The sequence below is a fragment of the Naegleria fowleri genome, assembly GCF_008403515.1.
Source record: "Naegleria fowleri strain ATCC 30894 chromosome Unknown tig27, whole genome shotgun sequence".
Taxonomy (NCBI): domain Eukaryota; phylum Heterolobosea; class Eutetramitea; order Acrasida; family Naegleriidae; genus Naegleria; species Naegleria fowleri.
Genome location: NW_025407959.1, coordinates 634,060 through 656,343, shown reverse-complemented (window position 1 = coordinate 656,343; position 22,284 = coordinate 634,060). Strand labels below are relative to the sequence as shown.

Sequence of the window (22,284 nt, the reverse complement as noted above, 5' to 3'; positions counted from 1 at the left end):
ATAGGAGGGCAAGGTACATCATGGAATCGTTTTTAAGGATCAAGAATTTATTTTGGTTAATTTCTGTTATAGGTGCCTTAAAACAAGAAATTCACCAAAAACAAGTTTCTTAATTTGGCCCAACGTCGAGCAGTTCCTTGTTAATCAAGTTCAAATTCATCCTTTCAATTATACTTAATAACCACACAAAAAATATCATCATTACCCATTAACAACATGGAAGATAAAGAATTCAAGAAACAACTCAAACCAAATCCAGGAAGTAAATCCTTAACTGCCAATAAGGATGACCAGTTAAAAGCACCAACCAATGAAAATTATAATGAACCAAATATTGGAGATGTTTACAAATCCAATCGTGGTGAAGAAGGAAAGAAAGAGGATTTGTTTGGAGGAGGTTCTTTTGATGAAATGAAGGAAAAGAAGGATCCATCTCCTCTCACTAGAAGTAAAATGGAATAAGATACCCATCAATGGAAGCCTTTTGGTTTCGAAACAGAAACAATAAATTGATTCTTGATGTTGTGAAAGAAAATGTTCAAGGAAAAGCTTAATACGTCAAATCTCATATTCCATCATCACGATTGTCATTGCCAGTTTGTAGCGACAAGACTCTGACACTCCGATTTTATTGAAACAATCTCTTTTTGATTCTTTTAATTACTTGCCCTGAACAGTAACACCCACAACAAACATCACATAAAACCCATGAATCACTCCCGGAATCCAAAACAACAAGGTCAGTAAGAAACTCAATGCAATATGCAAAGCAGGATTCGTCTCCACATTGCACCACATACTCTTGCTTGGATCGTTCATCACTTCTTTATAACGTTTCATATTCGTCAATGGAAAACAGCAAAACATGAAGATCACAAAGAGAGGAGGGCACAACACGAGGAAAATCATCATGCATGTGAATTGGAGGCAACCAGCGATATCACTGTCCGACATTTTTTTGTTTATAGTTCTGCAAGTTTGAGTTCCTATCACAATAGTAACCATGCACTCTCTTTTACAAAATAAATCATGATTTCAACAACGAATGAGGATGTTTGTTTCATGAGACAGGACGATTGGTTGCCCTCCGATAATAACTCCTAGAGGAACACAAACGTACAGATCGGGAATTTCTGGAATTTATTTCCTTGAATATCATATAAAGTGGAATTGGACAGAAATACTCCTCACCTTAATGCTTGGATAAGCTCGCACAATCTTCGAAAATGATGCTGTTTAACTCAATATCCTTCAGAATTAGATTTTTCGGGCCAGGAGCAAGATCAAGTACATCAATGAAACCCAACTATGCCGATGATGAGTGGTTGACCGCCACCATTACTACCAAATATGAATAACCTCCCATCTTTCTTAAATCCACTCTCACCACAAGTGAGTTTATATTATGTAGTAGAACATTGTTTGTGTGTGAAGTTATTTTCTCTTGTCACTTTTTCCATGCTTTCCAAAATTGTCTACCTCCCAATGCAACCATCGTCATTGCAAATATTCGTTTCAACATTTCTTCATCCATTTCACTTGCCATGGAACTTCCTATATAAGCTCCCAAAGCACTTCCTAAAACCAAGAATGGACTCAATCGAAATAAAACATTTCCAACTCTCCAATGTGAACACAAAGCCACTGTCGATGGAAGAGTCATGGCCGCCAGTGAAGTTCCCATCACTAATTGTTGAGTGGCTTGTTGATGATTCTTGTTTGAATTTTTAAGAGGAGAGAATTCAGAAAGCCACAAAAAGCTCAACATGGGAACTGTCAACACTCCTCCACCAACTCCTAAAAGACCACTCATCACTCCAATGGTTGATCCTAGCACGAAAAGAGAAGCAACTTCTTGTGGAGATTTCAAAAGATCTTGTCGTTTCATCAATGAAGCAATCCATGAGGATGAATTTTCGTCTTTGTGATGTGTAACTTCTCCCATCACCATCTTTTGATCAGAAATAGTTTTGGAATGGTCGTGTGAAATGAACTGTTCTTGACTCTTCGATGAGCTTAAATTTGCATTCAATGGTGTTACTTTTTCATCCCTTAAATCACTCTTCTTCTCCAAAGCAAGTTCTTCTTTTTTGCTTCCTGTGAACAACACCAACGGCGCCACAAATAACATAAAAAACGCCAAAATGAGTTTCAATGTTCGATCTTGAATACTCGAAGATAATTTCACACCAAATCGAGCCGTCAACGAAGCAAATCCAGCAATGAGAATAGCTGATCCAATATCTACATATTCATCTCCTTTAAAATAGAGAGTACTACTTCCAACAAGTCCAGCAGTGACCACTGTGAGGAGACAAGTGGCAACAATTTGTTTGGCGCTGAGTCGATTCGAAAAGATTTGAGTGAGTAAGGGAATGAGAATGATATTTCCACCCAAACCAACCATTCCTTTAAATTGTGTAAGAATTTTTAAATATGTCATTGTATAAATTTTCATTTGAATTTTTAACCACAATAAGGAAAAAGAGTTGACAAGTGTGAAATAAATTCCAAAAAAATAAATATAATAAATTTAAAATCAATATATGGGGAATTCTATTATTCGTCAAACGTACCACCAAAGCATCCTCCCAAAATGCTCACGATCAATAATTTGAAATAATCTTTTGTTTCAAATTTTACATGAGGAACATGCGTGTTGGATGAATCTGTGTTGTCACTTTGATTATTCATGTTATTTACAAATTTGGATCCATCTTCAGAATGAGTCACTAATGAGGAATTTGCAGTTTCTTCCAAACTTCTTTCATTCTTGATCTGTTTCGAATGATTTAATTCTGAAGATGATGATTTCAAAGTGTCATTGAGGACACGAGTTCCGAAATGAAAATTTCGAAAATTCTTGTCATGATTCATCATCCACATCGCAACACCACTCCGGTCGGAATGGGAAAATAATTTCGCCGCTTCTCCGTTCCGACCTTTTCGATTCAAAAGAAAGAACGAATGTTGGCAAGAAGGATTTCGTGCGAGAACCAATCGAGACATTTTTTCTAGAGTGACACCTTGCCATTGGCGACATTTTGCTCTTTTGACATTTTGTTGATCATTAATAAAAAGAGTGTTCAGTCGTGTGTCGAGTCATCCCTTAGTAATGTTATTGAATAATGACATCAATGTCATGCAATTGAATGACCGCTTGGTGATTACTAACTTTCAGTGGTGAAAATGACAAACCTGGAGAATCTGGAATGGATCCATCCAAAAATTCAGGAATCAGTCGCCTTACATAGCATGGCATTTGATTTCGCAGTAAATCTTCCGAATAGACCTCAAAAAGTGCGATTCGAAATTTCACACGAAAATTATCAATTTCAAGAAAGTGATCGTTCACTTGAATGGAACCATTACCAGAGACACGGATTCTAAATATGAGGGAAAAGAGTTGATCGAAACTCATCCGCTCATTGTTTTTCATGTTTCGAAATGGAGAGGAATGTTCTTTCTTTTCCTGGAACCAATTTTGCATGAGAACGATTGGAACTTGAAGTGCTTGTCCTGTGACAAGAATTTCTTGTCGTTTCCTATTCATTCGTAAGGTTGCATGATAGGGTTCTCCATTTCTTGAAGCTTGCACGGTTGCTCGAAATATGGCATCTGATTGATGTGCCTTGTCATACATGTTTCCAATGCGAAAGAGAGGATTGAAACAAAGAGTGTCAAGTGAAACGATCAGTTTGATTTTTCCTCGAATGGAGTAGAGAACCACTAATGGAGTCACATGTGTATTCTTTTGCATGGAGGAGGCCATGGAATAAATTTTGGTTGGTATGTGTGAATTTTCGAGTAAATGCTTGACTTTCTTGGTGCAATTAAGTTGTGCATGCATGGCAGCATGGATTTGAAAGAGTGGAGGGCACTCACCATTGACTTTGTCCCATTCAGAATTTTCGTCAGAATTTGCAGCTTGATGACAAGTCGATTCAAATGAAAGATCCAACGTGTCATGTTCAATGCATGAAGCAACATACACATGATTCGATCCTCGCAATTTGTAAAAAACAGTCAAATATTTCACAACTCCAGGCCATGAATCACCAAAGATATCATTGGTTGCAGCGACCCTCAATCGATCTGCATGATCATTCAAAAATTCCAAAACTTTTCTTGTCACATCCGCAAAACCATAGACTGCTCGAATGATTTGAATTGGTTTTTCATGATGACATTCCTTCAAGAGAGTAAAAGATCGAGTGTCGACTCCATACTCATCGTCACTGTTTTTTACAAAACCAACGTTCTGTCGAATGGATGCAACACTTGTTGGAACAAACGATGGAAAATGTTCATCCATTTCGTCCAATTCGTCCAATTCATCCAATAGCTTGATCGATTCATGTTCTTGAGCAATTTTCATTCGAATGGGACCATAGATTGCTTCCATCCGACTGTTTATCTTTACTTTTCGATACACGATGGTCAATGATTTGAATACATCAGGCCAAGTATCTCCAAAGACATGATTGGAAGCATGAATAGAAATTTCATCAGAATTCTGAATTGACTGTTGAATGATTTGTGCACACTTTTGAGTGACATCTTTGGGTCCGTAAAAAGCTGTCATCAATTCAATCTTCAAGGAATTATTGGACAATACGATCGAAATGGGATGAACTCTGAACAGTTGACACTCTTCAAGGATTGCATTTTCCTTTGCAAATAAGACAAAGAGTTCATTTGCATCATGATGATCATCGCAATTCGAAGGTGTTTCATTGACAACAGAGGAGGATGATGATGAACGTTTTCGTAGGACCACAACCATTCCTCTCGATACGGTATTCAAATCATCATGAAAGAATTCTCGAGAAGCACGTAATGGAGGAATTGGACAGAAGAGAGAAGAGTTTGATGGAGGAGATGATTCGAAGGCACATTTCATGAGTTCGGTGCAATTGGTTTGTCCAAAAGATGCAGCTTCTACTTGATAGTCTTCCAATCGGAATTTTGATCGAGAATTGGTTGATGACGAATAGGAGGGCATGAAGTTCTTTGTTTTGGAAATTTTTTTTATTAAGAGGTCATGTTTGTTTTGGAGTAAACCTATCCGTGGCGATAATTGATACAAGCAAGTAATGAATATCGTTTTCCGCTGACTATGTGAGCAATATTAACAACTTCTGTGCCCACTTTTGAATGTCCACACAATCTGACCAAGTTGTCCAGACAAAGGGGTTGACCCACATCATTTTACACCAAAATTTCGAAAAAAACACACAATCATAAAGATATAAAAAGACCACTTTATTTGGACAACTTAATTTAGAATTATTATTTTAGAAATCCTGAATAAGATCTTATTATTGTACAAAGAAATTTGCTCACAAACAAAGAGTAAAAAAAAAAGAACAATCTGTTCATCTTCTCTTTCAACTCCCGAACACTCTTCTCTATCTTTTTCACCTTCTCTTCAAACTCCGTAATTCTATCATCTGAATCTGAGGAATCAGAGGAATCACTATCCGATTCCACTTTCTTGCTCTTCTTTGACTGGCTTGCTTTGATGCCCTCGATGTGATATGTTCTGAACGTAGTGAAGGGCATGAATGTTTCGATTGTAAACAATTAAAGAGTTTGGTTGCTCAAAAAATTTTCTGCATATTAACGATTAGTCTCTCTTTGCGTTGCTTAGTGACTTGTATTGTGAACATTATTTCATCCCGAGCCTCTTTCGCTTTTTTACATCATTTCAAAACTCTTCATCAACAACACTCTCTCAATATCGACTCTCTCAAACAACACCTTTATTGCCCAATTACTTCTATTCGTCTCTGTTAATATATAACAGTACAAAATTTCCAACATCATCAGGGTCTCTATCGCTCTTGAATAGCCTCACGATTATCTCTATCGCTATTTCTTTCTCGTAATTACACAACTCATTAGTGAATCCGAATACTATTTTTCACTCTTTATTTATTAACTATTCATCTTTGAATGACTTCAATTCACTCTTTTCTTAATATTAATTTCAATTAAGTTTAATTGAATCTTTGTTTTGATATAGATATTGGTTTGGTCTTTGTGATATGATTCCTCTGAAATAACAAGCAATAATAGAAAGTGTTGAGTCCACGAGTTTTATTTGTAGCCACTTCCTTGCTCAACCAACATTAGAGCTTGTTCGCACTCTGATTTGTTATGCTTTGGTTTCTCAATCAATCCACAATATCATCCATCTATATTCGAGTTATGTTAGTTTTGGGATTGAATTATCATCAATGAATTTCGGTATCTCTGCTCCTTCTTTATCAACACTCCTCTATTCTACCCCTTGTATAAAGAGCTCACGTACAGCCCACACAATTAGAACCGATTCTCGAATAGATTTCAATGAATTAATGGAATCTTGAACATTTGTGAAATTTAGCTTTGATAAGGTTTACGCTAACTCTTTTTGTGGAAGAATGATACTTTGGATACTAGGGAGATGGTAGATTCTTCTTTATCATCTTCACCGTCAGTTCATGGGAAGGAATATTTGTTACCTTGTTCCGTAATAGCATGAAAATTCATTTGGTCCTTGTTTGAACTATCTATAGAAATGTCAGAAGCAACATATCCCCAATTATCAACTGAAATAGATGTCTTGGGAAATCTTATTAATGTCAACCCTTAATAATCATGTCCAATTCGGATCTATCGTCTATGTCGAACAAGAGGTTGTTTGAATTCGTGGAGACGATGATAGTAGTACATAAGAGGCTTTCGAATCATTATGTGAGACAATTCCATTCATCACTATACATACAATAGCTAACCAATGACACTTTTGAGCAAAAATCGAGAGATTTTCTCTTCTGACGTACAATTATTTTAGGATGTTTTAATTATTTACATTCCGACCAACAAGGATCTGCTCCTCATTTTGAATCAACATTAACATGTGGCCAGCAAATCCTTATTTTAGAAAAATTTTCATTAGTAACAATTTATTCTCCTAAAAGCGGAGAACCTAAATAATCGAAAGTAATTATATTGTGATATTAGACAGATCAGAATTTCTTAGATATTTCCATGTCTGAAAACTGTCCATTTACCTTATCCACAAGTTGAAGGAAGAACATTCCACTATGGTAGATTTATCATCAATTTGAGAAGAGCTTGTGAGAAAGATGGAGAACTACTGAAAAGACATGAAGACATTATATCCGTTCCCCTATGCCACAAAAGGAGTCTAAGTTTACAAGCGACTGAATGATCATTTGAGTTCATAATCTCCCACATAGTTGTTACTGTTAGTTCACTCACTAAGATATTCACAATTATGTGGTGTAGTTCTGTAGTCTCTTGCATTGAGGATACGTTAATTCTGGTCAGTCTCTCGATTTTGGTCTCCCTTATGAAGTTCTTTCATGAACCACCCACCACGGGTCTCTTGACTTTGTTCTCGATTTAAAATTATATTTCTCTCAAAACAAGGTTGACGGTTTCTAGTAGGATAATATATGCTTACCATCCCTAATTATGGACTTTCTTAAATTATTCTCGTATGAGAGTGTTAGACTATATTGGATTCCTCTCATATATATTAATTGAATGGTTCGACAATACAACCTCATCAATCTTAACAGACACACGAGGAAATTGGTTTCTGGTCACTGGGACCCAAATTCATAGACAAGATGAATCTTTTGACTATGATCAACTCTTTCACTCCATCATCCAGATACTATAATTTAGTTGTTTGAAGTACGCTTGGTAAAACTTAACAGAGACCATCTAAAAGATTCGTCATAAGGACCCTCTTGACCCTTAACTCGATCTTTCAAGAGAACGTTGGACTTTGAAACTTTCTTCAACTTTGATGCACCCGGTAATCATCTTTCAAGATTCCCCTAGTGTGTGAACAGGGTCACAAATGTTACTCATGTCAACGAATTTACTAATGCTTCATATCTTTTTTAAACTGATCATCGACTTATCAGTCCTGTCAATATTCATGAGTGTAGCATTTAGCTTAGTGAGAGATCCTCCCATCTATTTGAGATAGGTTCACTTACTAAGGGTCAATCATGTAATCATTGACTCAACAACAAAAAATAACTGTATAGTTCAGCTCTACAACATCAAAAACAAGGGTATTCCTGGTTTCATTCCTTGATAGCAACTATTCATGGAGATATCTCCAAATGTTCGTTTCACCCTTGAAAAAATTCTTCTTGATTTTGAGTAGGTGATAGGTACAGCTCTTTCGTCTTTCAAATATTACAGAACAACTCACATAATCGATTCATCATCATGTAGACATCATCGACGTCACATAGTATTGATTTTTCAGCAAATTCATGGTTGTACTCTTCACTACAACACACATTGTCATGTTCACTGCTTCCACTCTGATCATGGTTCTTTCACAAGTCAGTCTCATCAATTTAAATCTAATAATTAAAATTAAATTTAATTTTAGTCTCCGAAACAGGGGTCAAAATCCAAAACCAAAACTCCACTGAGTTTTCAAGCTTTCCATCTTTGATGAACTTTAGATCGTCCTTGCGGGTTTGTAACATCTCTCCAACTTTTTCTTCAGTTCCAACAATTCCATGAAGTATCAATTCGAGTAATGAGAAATGACATTGCTTTGGATCGTTTTGTTTTCTTTTCATTGCCTTTCCTTTACTATCTAAAACATAAAAACGTTTCAATAAATTATCCATATCTGTGTTGCCATTACGATGATTATAATAATGAGAATCAACAGTAGAAATTGTGGTTTGTTTCAGAAAGATTTCCACTGGCTTCTCTTTGTACATAACAATAGCGTAATCAAAGCTTGGGAAAATTTCGGATTCTGGAATGAATAATACTCCCGTTCCTTTCAAGGAATTCCTTCGATCGAGAGAGCTTAAATCCTTTAGATCCAAACTTGCTTGTACGTTAATTTCATATGATAACGTGGATATTGTGGGGTTTGAGCTCAACTTATTTGTTACATAGAATTTTCTATCTAAATGTTTACCAATTCCATACTCTTGTCTCACCAAGTGTTTTTCAAACATTATTCCTTTCGCTGGACCATAAATATTCTTGGGTATGTTTGGCATGTCTAGTTTTGTGCAGTAGTGATGGAATAAACATCTCTTTGCTGGATCGTTAATGATAAAAAGTTTTCCATAAGAATCCTTGTACAATAAACCCTTATCATATACAACCCCTGAAACACTATAAGGTCTTCCATTTAAAATACCAAGAGTAAAAAGATCCTCCAGTGTCTTTTCAAACTGTTCCATCTTATTTTTGTCCAATGTACTAACTAATGAATCCAACCTTCGATCATATACACCACGCATATTCATGACAAATTGGTTGAAATCTTCATCAGTACCCTTTTTGCCCTTCAAATAGTTTGCCAAGTATCTCAACTCTCTTGGAATTCTTCCTGTTACATAGGCTATTCTTTTATCCTTTGGATTCAAACCGAAGTCTGTTATCAGCGTTTCAAACTCTGTTGTTGTTGGAGGAATTATTCTAACCAATCTTTCTTCTTCTCCTCCTGGTAAATTATCTTCAAAGGAACTATGAGCACTTCCACAATAGATGGTAATTGTGTACTTCTCTGATGTATCTCCTGTCCATCTGGTAAAATCTTGGAAATAAGCAGGACTCTTGTTGTAATAGTCAGGTCTGTACAATTCATTATGTTCATCAAACAAATAGAACATAGGTCCCACATCTCCAATATGTGTGCTCAAATGACGGACCACATTTCTTGCTTTCTGTAATTCAACAATTTGGGTCGTAGAAAGAACAATCTTCGCAAGTAGTTATTGGCACCAACCTCCTGATCTGTGTTGTAACTGCTGAGCCATAGGCGACATCTTGGAACATAAAGTACTGGAATTGAATTTACAAATGCGTAGGCAACTATCAAATAAAGTGTATATGATTTTGAAACTCCATGAGGACCCGATAAAACCAATCCAGTGGTTTTTCCATTAACAACATTGTTAAGTATTTCAAATCGTTGCAGAGTTAAAAGATATTTCGCATTTGGATTAAAGTTTTTTGGAGACAAATCACTTTCTCCCTTTCCAAATACAGGAAGATCGATAAATTTTCCAATAAGCGTTCTCAGTTTTTTCATGTTTGCTGGATCATGTAAATTACGAAGATAGTTATATCTTGCATTTGTTCTTTCCTTTCGTAAATTTTCAGATATTTCTCCTTCCAACTTTCGCTTCCAAAGATCAAACAACTTGGATGGTATATTAATTAAAGAACCTCCTTCGCCAGCCTTTCTCAGTTTGGTAGTAACCCACCCAGCAACAGCTTTACAAGTAGATTCTAGCACTGAAGCAAAGCACGTGTCGCTTTTCATAATCTTGATGGCATGTTCGATGCATTTTTCTTCTGTTACACCTTGCACTCTTTCCTTCTCTATGGCAGTAATAATTTTGGTGAGAGTTTTGACATCCAATGAAGAAACTTGATCAAGACTCAACTCAGCACCTCCTTTTGCAATTTTTGTTTGATTTGTTTACTCACTGGCTCCAATTGCCATAGTGAATATTGTCTGGTCATTAATTGATCGAGCACCCAAAATACAACGGTTTGACAAGTGTCGGAGAGTTGAGGAACGCTACTCTTGTTATAAGTACTTTTAAGTTGATCAATGGCATACTTTACACCGTCCATCTTGATATTCTCAACAATGTTGTGGAGAGATGTGCCATCAAAACCAGCCTCATACAAAGGTTTCACATCATCAACCAACAAACCAACACCACCCAAAGATTTAGGAGAAATCAATACTGATGCTACTTGTTGGGCATTCCAACTCTCGTAATCAGTCAAATCGAGAGTGATTGGTGTTTCGAGCGAGGATGTAGTTGAAGATGACAATGTTGAGTCGTTTGATGTTTCTTCTTCTTGTGAATGAAGTGCTGACAAATCAGCACCCAAAGATTCATCAACAATCAACTCTGACGCATACACTTTTGGGGGGTTCCATTTCTTGTCAGTCAAATCAAGAGTGATTGGTTCGGAGGATGAAGAAACAATTGGAGTAATACTATCGTTTGTTGATGTTAGTTCCTTCTTCGTAATTAGAGGGAAACGACATCCTTTACCTTGATGACTATTAATGATTAGTTGGAAAAAGAGTTTTTTTTCGTTAGGGTTTTTGGTAAAAGTGGTTTAAAATGCCCATAACATTGGTGGTACAGATTTTTGAGTTGAAGCATCCTAAGCTGAGGTTTCGTTTCAATCTTATCAATCATATCAAATGATAAAGATTTCAAAACAAGTTGTCTAACTCGAAAAGAATCTGTTTATTCGTTGAACTCGCGATAACAACCTTTTTCAGGCAAAGGAGAATATATTGCGTAGCTAGTTTGCCTATTAAGAGAGGTCAATGGGAGTTCCACTAAACATATTCGTATAGTATCCGATGAACTTGATTAGTGCCTATGTGACGAAGTTCTGGAATGCTCTCGCTTACAAGAATATTTAGTGGCATTATTTTTCATTACCACCTGCGGAGCATTTTAGTGCTGGGGGTACATTCAGAGTTGAATTTCTTCATTATTACAGTTTCATGGGAATTCAACTGTTTATATTTAATAAGAGGTCCTTCGGATAGATCCTTTTTATGTTTGATATATATTGAACTGCTCTCGTTTACAAGAATATTAGATGGCATTACTATAACGTTGAAAATATCTAAGAATTTTTTAGACATCGGATACGTCGCTAATTTTCTCAGTTAATACTCTTCCATGGAAATTCATTTAGACGAAGTTACGTAGATATCTTAACGTTAAAGCTAAATATTGATACATGTGTTGTCCACTGCTGTAGTATAGCAGAAAATCAAATGGTCACTTTCACATCATGATCTGTGTTATTAAAATTTTTCTTTAGTACCTTTTGTTCACAATTAATAGGGCTTCATGGGGATTCTTCTAACCAAATTCAGGAGGTTCCCAGGCATATCATTCGTGATGAACCTCTGATCTACTTTCCTTTTCTTGAATATTGTGTTGTTTTTCTTTTTTATTAAAATATTCAAGCATTTTTTGGAAGATCTTTCTGTGTTAATTTTCCCAAACAATAAGATTTCATGGAAATTCAATTGTTTAATTTCGATACCATATCGTTGTATCAGATGGAATTATGTACTAATTGCCGACTTATATACTTTAATTTACTAGAATATTAGCTCACATGCGATTAAAACAAGTTTTTCAGCAGTATTTTTAAAATCAAGCGAACTTGTTTGGTTTTCTTCATTAATACAACACCATGGAATTTCATCTGTCAAATTTTTGTATGCAAACACTACTATGGAGAAGCCTTTAACACGAGAAGGTTTGAAATTCTTTCATTTGCTTAATAATATCGTATTATTAACGTCTTGTTGATAATGCAAAGTCTTTAAAGCCGACATAAAAAAATCTAATTAGTTTATTGTTAGCACCACTGGTGCTGGTAAATCCGTGAGGATTGGGGTTTGTTTTTGAATTGGTTTTTTAAACCTTGAGTTTTCATAATACTTGGTGTGACATTTACCAACTAGTAGGGTGAGAATTGTTTGGATTTCAGGCCAATTTTGGTAAATATTTGGTAAATTTTTAAAGTTGGGCATTTGAGTATCTCGAATCATTACTCCGTCATGATGAATAATGAAAACTTTCCTTCTTTCACAGTATCTTGATTCTTGATAATCGTTGAGGATACATTGCATTGATGTAATATCTAGGAATTTAGTGTAGAAAAAATCCCTAAAGCATTGAGTATTAGGGCAATAGTATATGAAATGTTTTAGAGTTCCGGGGCATTTACAGTGAGCGCATTGTCTTTCCTTATGTTGTTTGATATGGTTGCTTGTTAAGTTTCTCCAGATTGACCACTTAGTATTTGTGTCAATTTTAGATTTGATGAATTTTAGATTGATAGATGACCAGTTCTTGGTAAGGTGTAGACTGGAATTATCTCTATCAAATTGGCTAAACATTACATCATATCTTTTCTTTTGTATGGATTTTTTGATGTCGAAAATAATGGTATTAGATGTGGCAAGGATGGTTTGGTTCGAAAATAGCTTCTTAATGTCAAAATAGTTGTGCTCTTGAGCTCCTTTCTTAGCTAATTCGTCAGCTTTGATGTTTCCTTTGTTGACATGACCTTTAACTTTGATTAGTTGAATATTTAGATTGGATTGTTGAATGACCTGTTGATATTCATGCTTGAAGCAGTTAAAAATTCCGTTATAGGCTTTGTTTTTCAAAACGTGGATGGATATTTCACTATCTGTGTGAATTTTTGCCTTAGATTTAGGTGGAAGTATCTTTAGTGATGTGAGTATTGCTGATAATTCAGCAACGTTATGTGAGTATTCGCTGTTAATTTTGTATGAGAAATCTTGGGTTTCTTGGGAATTGTTAACTTTGGCGGTAAAGCCGAAACCTGTTGAGTTGTTGAGATTTGATCCGTCAGTGTAAATAGTAAAATTCTTTCCTTTGAGTTTTGGAAAGATTTCGTCATTGTTAAATTGTTGAGGTCTGATCTTGTATTTCTTCATTGATCTGTTCATTTCCTTAAAAATCGAATTTTCGTGTTTGATTCCTTCTGAATATACTTCTCTAAGAAGTTCATTATCATTGTTAATAAGATACAGGGCTGTTTTGATTCGAATTTCATCTGCAAAGATATCGAATCTTGGAATACCAAGTCCGCCATAGGTGATTGGGAGGTGAAAATAGTTTGTTGGACTAGCATTATGCATGAAAATTTTCTTTCTTATTGCTTTTCTTACTTCAATGTTAATTCTATCAACAAGTGATTCAGGAATGTAATTTGTTCGTAAAATGTGTGTAAATAAGCTAGTGCATTTGGCAAAAATTACTTTCTTAATGTTTGTTATCTCCATTCTTTTCAGTGGAATATATTTGAGTGAGAGTTGAAATTGGAGGATTCTTTTTTCAATATCTTCATTTAAAGTAGAGTCATCCCAAGGATAGTGTCCAAGTACTCGAAGGTTTTTGAATCTTGGTATAATAGTACCGTCTATCATTGGCTTCATTTTGCTTTTTAGTTGGGAGAGTGGTTGCCATGGATTTTGAAGGATTAATTTTTAGACTTAATTGGCCGAGCCATTTAGAGATATTATCAAGTCTTTCGTTATAATTGCAGTATCTGTTTGAAACTAAATTAATGTCATCAGCAAAGCAGAGCAAACCAATATCGTTAATATTAAGCTTGGTTGGTTTGATTGAAATTTTCCATTGTTGTATGCATTTGTCAATGATGAGTTGAGTAATACAATCATATATAAGAGGAGCTAAAGGGCATCCTTGTGGTATTCCTCTTGTTTTTGTGAATGGTCTAGAGAGATGGTGATCAATTTCTAGCTGTAATATTTGACTCTTGTATGAGTTTAGTATAAAAGTTTTCAACTCATCTGGAAACTTACAATGAGTGAGAGCTTTTTCAATGATATGATCTTCAACGGAATCATAGGCGCCTTCGATGTCTAAGTTTACCAAAAGGAATGACGACTTGTTCTTTTTGGCTAGAGATGAAAGTAATAATCCGTGATTCATTGTGTTTCTGTGTGAAATAAATGCTTGTTGCCTTAAGTTGATGTGTTTGGAAGCCCATTGTCTTAATTCGTATGCAATTATGTTGAAAAGTATTCTGTAATATATTGGGAGAATGGTTATGGGTCTAATATCATTTAGTTTTTGAATGTCTCTTTTAGGGAGTAATTTAACCCAACCAGATTTCCATTCTTCAGGGATATTACCTTGTTGAATGCAGTTTTCAAATTGGTCAGCAATAAGTTGTAGATGTTCGTCTTTGAGATTCCGTATAATTTGGAAGGATATTGAGTCTAGACCGGGTGTGTTGGATTTCATTCTCGATATCGCCTCTTTAATTGTTTTAAGGCTTATTTGTGGTATTTTCGGTCCTTTCTTGACGGTTGATGGTGGATTTTCAAAGTCTGATGATTTGGATACTGAGGTAAATTTTGTTTCAAAATGATGCACAATTTCTTCTTCAGAGAATTGGATATTTTTCCAATCTATTGATTTTTCTTTTAGATGTTTGTCAAACTGGTAAATCATTGAGCTGTCATGTTTGTTGAAATTTTCACTTAGTTTTGCTTTGATATCAGCTCCAGTTTCCTTGTATAGTACTTTGATATTATTTCTTAGTTTTTCAATTTCCTCGATATTTTGACCTTTTCCTTGTGTTACAAGATGGAGGAGTTCTATTTCTTTGGTTTTGATTTCTTTCTTATTGATTGTGTTAATGTATTTGAGATTGGTCTTATCGTCTTTGAAAGAAAATTTGTTAACCATTTCTGATATGTCTTTCTGAAGTGCATCAAATGAATCATAGTGTGATTCGTTCAATGTTGTTGAGATTTGATTCATATCTTTCCTAGAGATGAAGTTTCTCCAACAATAGTCTGTTTCGAACTCAATGTCAATATAGAACGGTAGATGATCATTTTTGGATATTGGTGGCAAAATAACTTCTCTGATTATTCTGATGTTGTTAGAAACGAAGATATGATCAGGTCGTGATTTTTGAACTGAGTTGATGACTTTTCTGACGTATGTGTAATTCTCTGGGATGATTAGTTCTTTGAGTTGGAAACACTCAATAAGTTCTTTCCATTCTTTTTCTCTCGAATTTTGTGGTTTCCTTGTGTTGATATTGAAATCTCCTAGCACAATGTTGAATTCATTTTCACATTTTAGTAGAAGGTGAATAATAATGTTGATTATTTCATCATCATCTTCACCATCAGATGAAGCATAAACCGTAATGATGTTAATAGGTTTGTTTCTAGAGAAAAACCTTGTCCATTGAAGTTTTCCTTGTATTAGATTTTCGTTGGATATGAATCGTTTTCTTTTGTTGTTAAGAATATGGAAGAGAGCTGTTCCCTTTTGAGCTTTTCTTGCTCCAAATAGTGAATTAAAGAAGATACTTCCATTCCCTTTGTTATAGGCTTCTTTTTGATCTTCATATGTTTTTAAGTGTGTTTCAGTAATTGACATGATTTGGATGTTATGATTGTAGCACATCCCTTTGATTTCATTTGTCAATATTTCTTTTGTGGCTGTCTTTATGAGCCCGTTGCAGTTAAAACAGCCAATTTTCAAATTACATTTTGGTGACTTAATTGTTCTTATTTCCAAGAGGTTTATCACCTCTTCTAGGTTCTACTATATCTTCTTCTTCGTCATATTCCATTTCATCATCACTATTTTCATTTGGTTTTGGGTGATAAGATTCATCATCTTCATCTTCTACATCATCCTTGGATTCATGAATTAATTGATGGTACGGTTTTGTCAAATGTAATTCAATATTTTCCATTTTGGAAGCTATTTCGTTGAGTTTTTCAAAAATGGTCTGTATGGATTTTGTGTGGTCTGTTAGTGTATTGGTGATGTTTTGTATTTGTTTAGAATGTGATTCCAGTTTGATTGAGTTTTCAGTACATTCTACTTGAAGTGATTTGTGATTCTTTTCTAATGCTGAGAGGTCATTATTGAATTGGAAATTATTGGTTGCACCAGTCACTTCGTTTTCTTGTTGTTTTTTGAATTTTTCTACCAAATATTTGGTTGTAGATATGAGTTTTTTTGAGGTTGGTTTTGTGCCATTTGGTGGAGTGATACTTGTTGGGAATTTTGTAATTTTTTCCAATTCTGCAACATTAGTTGCTTTGTAATTGGCTATATAATAATGCTCTCCAGGGCGATATGGGCTAGGTTTGTTAATAATCTCTAAGTGGTTTGATTGGAAGACACAGTTGCTTTTTTTCCACCATCTTTTGTATCGCAGTTTTGATATCTTTCTCTGTGTAGAGGGATGAAAAATTGCAAGAGCAGTTAAGCTTAGATTCTGTTATGATCTGGTCAATGGATCGGTATTCAGAATATTTCCTTGCCATAAAATATTCTTTATCTTCAAGAGATTCAACTGCTATTCTGATTTTATAAAGCTTTTGGACTCTGTCATAACTGGTATTAGTTTCTTTAACTCCATTAGTTCTTTTCCAAAAATTTTTGATAATGTGGTAGTATACTTCATCATCTCGTCATATGATGAAGTATGATATTTGAGGGTGTGTTCAGCTGGTGAGAAATTCATAGGAGTCACAACGTATTTGAATGGACTGGAGTCTCTTGTTGATTGTGAGTTTAAAATTCCCAAGGTTGATACATAATCTTCATGATTGTTACAGACAAGTTGGAGTACGTGCGTCTTGTCGTTAGGTATGTACCATGATGTAAGTTTTTCTTTGACTGCATCTGTAATAAATTCAGTGATGTCTGAGTCGATATGCTTACTGAGGTAAATAGATACACAGTGAGAATAGTTAATTGTTTTAGCTCTTTTAGCAGGAGGGTACATGGTTGTTGTTGTATTGTAGGATTTGATTTGCGGAGTTTTTTTGTTGGATCAAATGTAATGTTCTTGGCTGTCTTGGCTATTTGCAAGTATGACGATTGCGATTCATTCAGGTTGAAGCTGGTGTTGATAGGTGGGCTCTTAGATTGAAGCTGGGGTTGACTTTGGGGCTTTGAAGTTGTTTCAATTGGTTTGATGAGGTTTGTGCTTGTTTCAATTGGTTTGGTGAGGTTTGTGTTGGTGATGAAGTTTGTTGTCTTATTTTGATTGTTGATTTTCGATTTGTTTGTTGGATGTGTAATATTTTTGATTTTAGATATTTGGTTTGATGGTCCATCAGTTCGATAAGGATGTGCAGGGGATGGAGTTTGTTCTATGAGTGTTGTTTTTGGAGGAAGAGGTTGTTTAGGTTTAATTGGTTGGTTGCTGTCGGAGACTAATTTAACTGACTTTACCTTTTGTTTCCGATTATTGATGTGGTTAGATAATCCGTCCAATGTTTTTGAGAAATTCTCAATATGTTTAAAGATGATTCCGAAAGCTTCTGAGTGGGTCATCAATGTTTGGTTGATACTATTCATTACAACGTCTTCGTTTGTGTTCATTTTTTTTGCGTCGAGCCGACATAAAAAAATGCCGAGACAACCAAAATCACAACTGCATCATCAAAGAATGTCCACGCAAAGGAAAACAATTTTTTACTGGAGGCAATTCCGTTAAAACAGAAGAAGCAACAGCTTTTCAACTCTTTCTCACTAAAACAGGGTTACAATTCGATCGTGAATTATGCAACTCTCATGGAAGTAAATTCTATGCGTTCAAAAAAGAAATAGGACATAAATCGTCTCGGGATTGTGATAGGAATAATGTTGAGTGTGATGAGAACAACCACAGCAAGAAAAGCAAGGTCGAGAAAAATTGTTGTGGAATTTATCTGCAAGATTATGAACAATATTTGTTCAACGACAAAATTTATGATTGCACAAACCAAGTGATAGGAATACCGATCAATAACCGAATTTATTCGAATTTACTCAACCGAATGTAATTTAATAGTCAAAAAACAAGGATCAAAATGTAATGCATGTAGAACTCTTGCAAGAAAGTTGGGCAAATGGAAAAAAAATCATACATATGAAGACTTGTGTTCGAGTAAGTTCCGAGGGCGAGACCATCTTCAACATCCAACAATCATTGACAACCATATCAAGGCTTTACGAAGTGAATTACAATCAATGAAAAGCGTACCAGTTACTGAACTGGAAGTATATGAAAAATTGTTCAATATTATTGAACAATTTGCTCAACATCAAAATCTCTCGTTTTATTTAACAAGATTACATGACGAACTTTATCGTAAAATGCATCCTCAAACAACAAAACCATATCCTCCTGAGGTTGCTTATTATTGGGAATCTATACGTTTCCATTCATCTGAACGAGTGTTACAGCTTCTAAAAGGGAATAATAACAACAGCAATATTCATGTTCCTCATCCGGATTCCCTTAAGAATTGGGCAGGCCCACCTATTTATGGTCACCTATACACGGACGAAACTATTAAGAAACTAGTCACAACCACTCTAGAACAACATGGATCATGTATTGCTCTTATTTCATGGGATATTGTAACTGTTAGACCATGCTTGTCTTATGGTCAAAATGGCTATGCTTTTGGATTAGATTCAGGTCCTGTTACACATACACAATTTTTACAAGAAAATTATTCGTCAGATAATTTTGCGAAGAAGGCCATTGTATTTCAAATTATTGATTTATATGGCAACTTTGAAGAAATGAAAACCTTTCCAAATGTTTGTGCTGTCTTTGCTCTTCCAAATTCCAATATGTTCTCTTTTATTATGGACAAGGTTAGAGAAATAGATCAAAAATGGTCTGTTCATGAAAAATTTTGTATAATCGGTTCTGTCACGGATGGTGAGTTTGAACCAGCTACAGTAGAGAATTTTTTGAACAATAATGAGCGCAAACAATGGACTCATTGTGAAGATTACATTCACATTCTCAAGCGATTAAGAAATCCATTAATTGACAGCAGTCATGCAATATCTATGATGGGTTTGATTTATCTGAATTCCAAGTACGACAATCTTAATAGAAAGTTAAGGAGATCAGATTTAATTGTCAAAGATGAAATGAATGTAGAAAGTTGTTTGAATCTCATGAAGGAGGATGTATTGCAAGCATTACAAACAATTAGATCTTACTTAAAAGAAGAATTCTCCTGGAACAAACAAAGGTGGCTGCATTATGCGAATCCGAATCAAAAGGAGGTTGGGTTTGAGTTTGGGAATATCGCCCATTCAGTGATCCCAAAAATTTTAAATTTTCAAATAAACAACATATTTAGTTGTCTTAGGACCTATAACGATAGGATCTTGCTCGGTTATTTGTTCTGACAGGTCGTTCACAAGAAAGAAAAAAATTTCACGTTTTCGCTGGAACTTGTGCGACTCGTTTAAGTTGACCTACAGGTATTTCATAAATCTTCAATGAATTGTTGGTTGTTGGTTGCACGAACGGTGGAGGCATTATTGGTTCAATTTTGTCACTCTTTGATGACATGTCGGTATGTGGAAATTTTTGTGAAGGAGTGACAATTGGAGTCAAAAAGCTAGATTGTTTCGGAGTAATCATGAACTCAGGAGGGTCTAAACACGTATCAGCTGTCAGTAACTCTTTTGCTTTTTCTTCAATTTTCTTGAATTTCAAGTCCAAGATTGGAGATACGACACCTTCTCCTTTTCTTTTTCTTGGATTTTTCTTCTTCAATACTTCCTTTTGTTTCTCGTATTCACCGATAAGTTCTAATTGATAATCTTTAGATACAGGTATTGTGTCTGATAAAATGTCATCGTCTAAAGCATCTTCATCTTCTTCCTCATCTGTGTTGTCTCCTTTTTCCTCTTCGTCACTGGAATCGAGTACTGTTTTGGATGGCTCAAAACGATTGAAGGATTATGAATTCTCTACTGAATCGCTTCCAAATATCCTTGAACAATGTATTTCAGAATTGCCAGTCGAGATAGTGAGAAATTTCGTGTTATTTAGTCAACAGCATTGGTTTAATGAAAATAAAATGTAAAGTTTGATGAAATTTGTTGAGTTTGTATTTGATTGCGTGTTCGATTTTAAAAATATTCAATTTCGCCACATTCGCATTTTTGCACGCACCAACTCGCGTTTAACGCTCAACATTAAAAATGCGTCTTTATTCGACTCGCATTTGCGAAAAACCTCGGACATAAAGTTCATCAAATAGGACTAATTCCACTTGAAGAGATTATTGAAATTCAAGAAAAAGACAGTTCACGCAAGTTTTCACACAAAATTTGGGGTTTTATTTTACAACGATCAATCCTACAATGATGATAAATACCACGAGGACTGCAAATATTTTGAGAATGAGGCCAGTATTTCCTCGAGTATTTTCCCAAACTTTCCATAATTCTTCATTTCCTTTTTCGAGATTGTCTGCAGCCAAATTAATATTTTGGTCGATTCTTTGTGTCAGTTCACCATGATGTTTGATCATCACAGCCAAATGATTGAACATTTCACCAAGCTTTGAAATTTCTGATTCGATGGCTAAAATGTCGTCTGTCCTGCTCCTTAATGCATTCCTGTTAATTGAGGGGTGATTCAATTGTTGTAATTGACTTCCTTCAGTCATCAAGTCCTCTATGAGTCCTGTAGAGAGGGAGGCATCGTCTTGGGCTCCAGCAGCTCCTCCAGAGGCTTCTACTTGGCTTCTAGAGTTGGGAGAGGCTGCTTGTCTGTCGACATTTGCCGACAGCGATGAAAGTGATTTTACATTGGCCTCAAATGTATACATATTTCGTCTCTTCTTGTCAGATTTCATTTGTGTCGTCCGTGTTTTAAGGACATTTTGGAATTGCTCAGTAGCATACATGAGCTTTGAATTTAATCCTGTGACGATGTGACTTGAGTGTTGCATTTGTTGATTTTTCTTTTCCTGTTGCTTGTCAATCATTTCTTGAAGTGATCGCAGAGCAAAATCTTGATTTGATAATTGATCTTTCACTTTCATTGTAAGTATTTTAATTGTTTCTGAATTGTCATCAAATGGTGTTTTTTGTCGAACCACTTTGTTTGTGATCATCAAAGATTTCCATCCAAAAAAATTATAATTAACAGTGTTAAAATTATTAAAATTAATAATGACATGTGAAATAACAATGGAACTTACGTTTTGTAAGCTTTTGAAGTAAATCTGCAGTATCCTGTAATTCTTTCGAGATTTGTTTGGCCTTTTCATTGAACTCCAAAATTGCATTAGGTGTTTGCTTCTTTTTAATGTCCTTCTTTTTTTGTTCCGCATGTGACGCTTCATATTGCTTCTTCTGTTGTTGATTCTGTATGATAGACAAGATTTCGTTGGTTCTATCCAAGTACGGCATTTTCAGTACTAAACGATGAAGGAAACGATGAAAAGGTTTGTTCGGGATTGTATTATTTCCGAATAATCTTTTGAGTAATTCTAAATTATTATTATTACTACAATAATCTCGGAAGCAGTAATGATGATAATGATAATGAACGAGTAAAAACACAACACGAGCTCTCAGCTCTCGTTGAACAAGTCCAAGTTGAAATGTGCCGTCCTTGATGAAAAGCAAAAAAGGCTCCGCTCTTCAATTCAGTTATTTTTTTTTGCAACGTCATCCATAACGTCATCACAGCCAGCAATTCCAACGTTCGAATGGTTGTTGAGGATGATGATGATTCTTTCTTCATGGAAGATGAAAAAAGGAAATTTCAAAAAGAAGAAGAACAAGGCAAACAAATGTTGTTCAATCTTTTAAATTGGGACTCCATTGAAATTCATTGTACAACGTTTCGTGA

The 22,284-nt window shown here is 35.2% G+C and overlaps 9 protein-coding genes across 9 annotated transcripts; 2 read left to right on the top strand and 7 right to left on the bottom strand.

Moving 5' to 3' along the window:
* Window positions 1-216: 216 nt before the first annotated feature.
* Window positions 217-462, top strand: FDP41_001786 (uncharacterized protein; the record flags this gene model as incomplete). Its single annotated transcript, XM_044704908.1, has 1 exon — window positions 217-462. One exon carries the CDS (start codon window positions 217-219, stop codon window positions 460-462), a length of 246 nt encoding a protein of 81 aa, XP_044564156.1.
* A 985-nt stretch (window positions 463-1,447) lies between these two features.
* FDP41_001785 (uncharacterized protein) lies at window positions 1,448-3,009 on the bottom strand (the record flags this gene model as incomplete). Its single annotated transcript, XM_044704907.1, has 2 exons — window positions 1,448-2,409; window positions 2,577-3,009. 2 exons carry the CDS (start codon window positions 3,007-3,009, stop codon window positions 1,448-1,450), a joined length of 1,395 nt encoding a protein of 464 aa, XP_044564155.1.
* A 109-nt stretch (window positions 3,010-3,118) lies between these two features.
* On the bottom strand, window positions 3,119-5,005 carry FDP41_001784 (uncharacterized protein; the record flags this gene model as incomplete). The annotated part of the gene is made up of 1 exon (XM_044704906.1): window positions 3,119-5,005. The coding sequence occupies one exon, from the start codon at window positions 5,003-5,005 to the stop codon at window positions 3,119-3,121; it is 1,887 nt and encodes a 628-aa protein (XP_044564154.1).
* A 3,397-nt stretch (window positions 5,006-8,402) lies between these two features.
* Window positions 8,403-11,204, bottom strand: FDP41_001783 (uncharacterized protein; the record flags this gene model as incomplete). The annotated part of the gene is made up of 4 exons (XM_044704905.1): window positions 8,403-9,737; window positions 9,800-10,398; window positions 10,464-11,098; window positions 11,185-11,204. The coding sequence occupies 4 exons, from the start codon at window positions 11,202-11,204 to the stop codon at window positions 8,403-8,405; spliced, it is 2,589 nt and encodes an 862-aa protein (XP_044564153.1).
* A 1,217-nt stretch (window positions 11,205-12,421) lies between these two features.
* FDP41_001782 (uncharacterized protein) lies at window positions 12,422-13,891 on the bottom strand (the record flags this gene model as incomplete). Its single annotated transcript, XM_044704904.1, has 1 exon — window positions 12,422-13,891. The coding sequence occupies one exon, from the start codon at window positions 13,889-13,891 to the stop codon at window positions 12,422-12,424; it is 1,470 nt and encodes a 489-aa protein (XP_044564152.1).
* A 76-nt stretch (window positions 13,892-13,967) lies between these two features.
* Window positions 13,968-16,034, bottom strand: FDP41_001781 (uncharacterized protein; the record flags this gene model as incomplete). The annotated part of the gene is made up of 1 exon (XM_044704903.1): window positions 13,968-16,034. The coding sequence occupies one exon, from the start codon at window positions 16,032-16,034 to the stop codon at window positions 13,968-13,970; it is 2,067 nt and encodes a 688-aa protein (XP_044564151.1).
* Window positions 16,035-16,155: 121 nt separating this feature from the next.
* FDP41_001780 (uncharacterized protein) lies at window positions 16,156-18,002 on the bottom strand (the record flags this gene model as incomplete). Its single annotated transcript, XM_044704902.1, has 2 exons — window positions 16,156-16,887; window positions 17,337-18,002. The coding sequence occupies 2 exons, from the start codon at window positions 18,000-18,002 to the stop codon at window positions 16,156-16,158; spliced, it is 1,398 nt and encodes a 465-aa protein (XP_044564150.1).
* Window positions 18,003-18,531: 529 nt separating this feature from the next.
* On the top strand, window positions 18,532-19,817 carry FDP41_001779 (uncharacterized protein; the record flags this gene model as incomplete). Its single annotated transcript, XM_044704900.1, has 2 exons — window positions 18,532-18,549; window positions 18,609-19,817. 2 exons carry the CDS (start codon window positions 18,532-18,534, stop codon window positions 19,815-19,817), a joined length of 1,227 nt encoding a protein of 408 aa, XP_044564149.1.
* Window positions 19,818-19,845: 28 nt separating this feature from the next.
* FDP41_001778 (uncharacterized protein) lies at window positions 19,846-21,839 on the bottom strand (the record flags this gene model as incomplete). The annotated part of the gene is made up of 3 exons (XM_044704899.1): window positions 19,846-20,358; window positions 20,798-21,525; window positions 21,629-21,839. The coding sequence occupies 3 exons, from the start codon at window positions 21,837-21,839 to the stop codon at window positions 19,846-19,848; spliced, it is 1,452 nt and encodes a 483-aa protein (XP_044564148.1).
* Window positions 21,840-22,284: the final 445 nt, after the last annotated feature.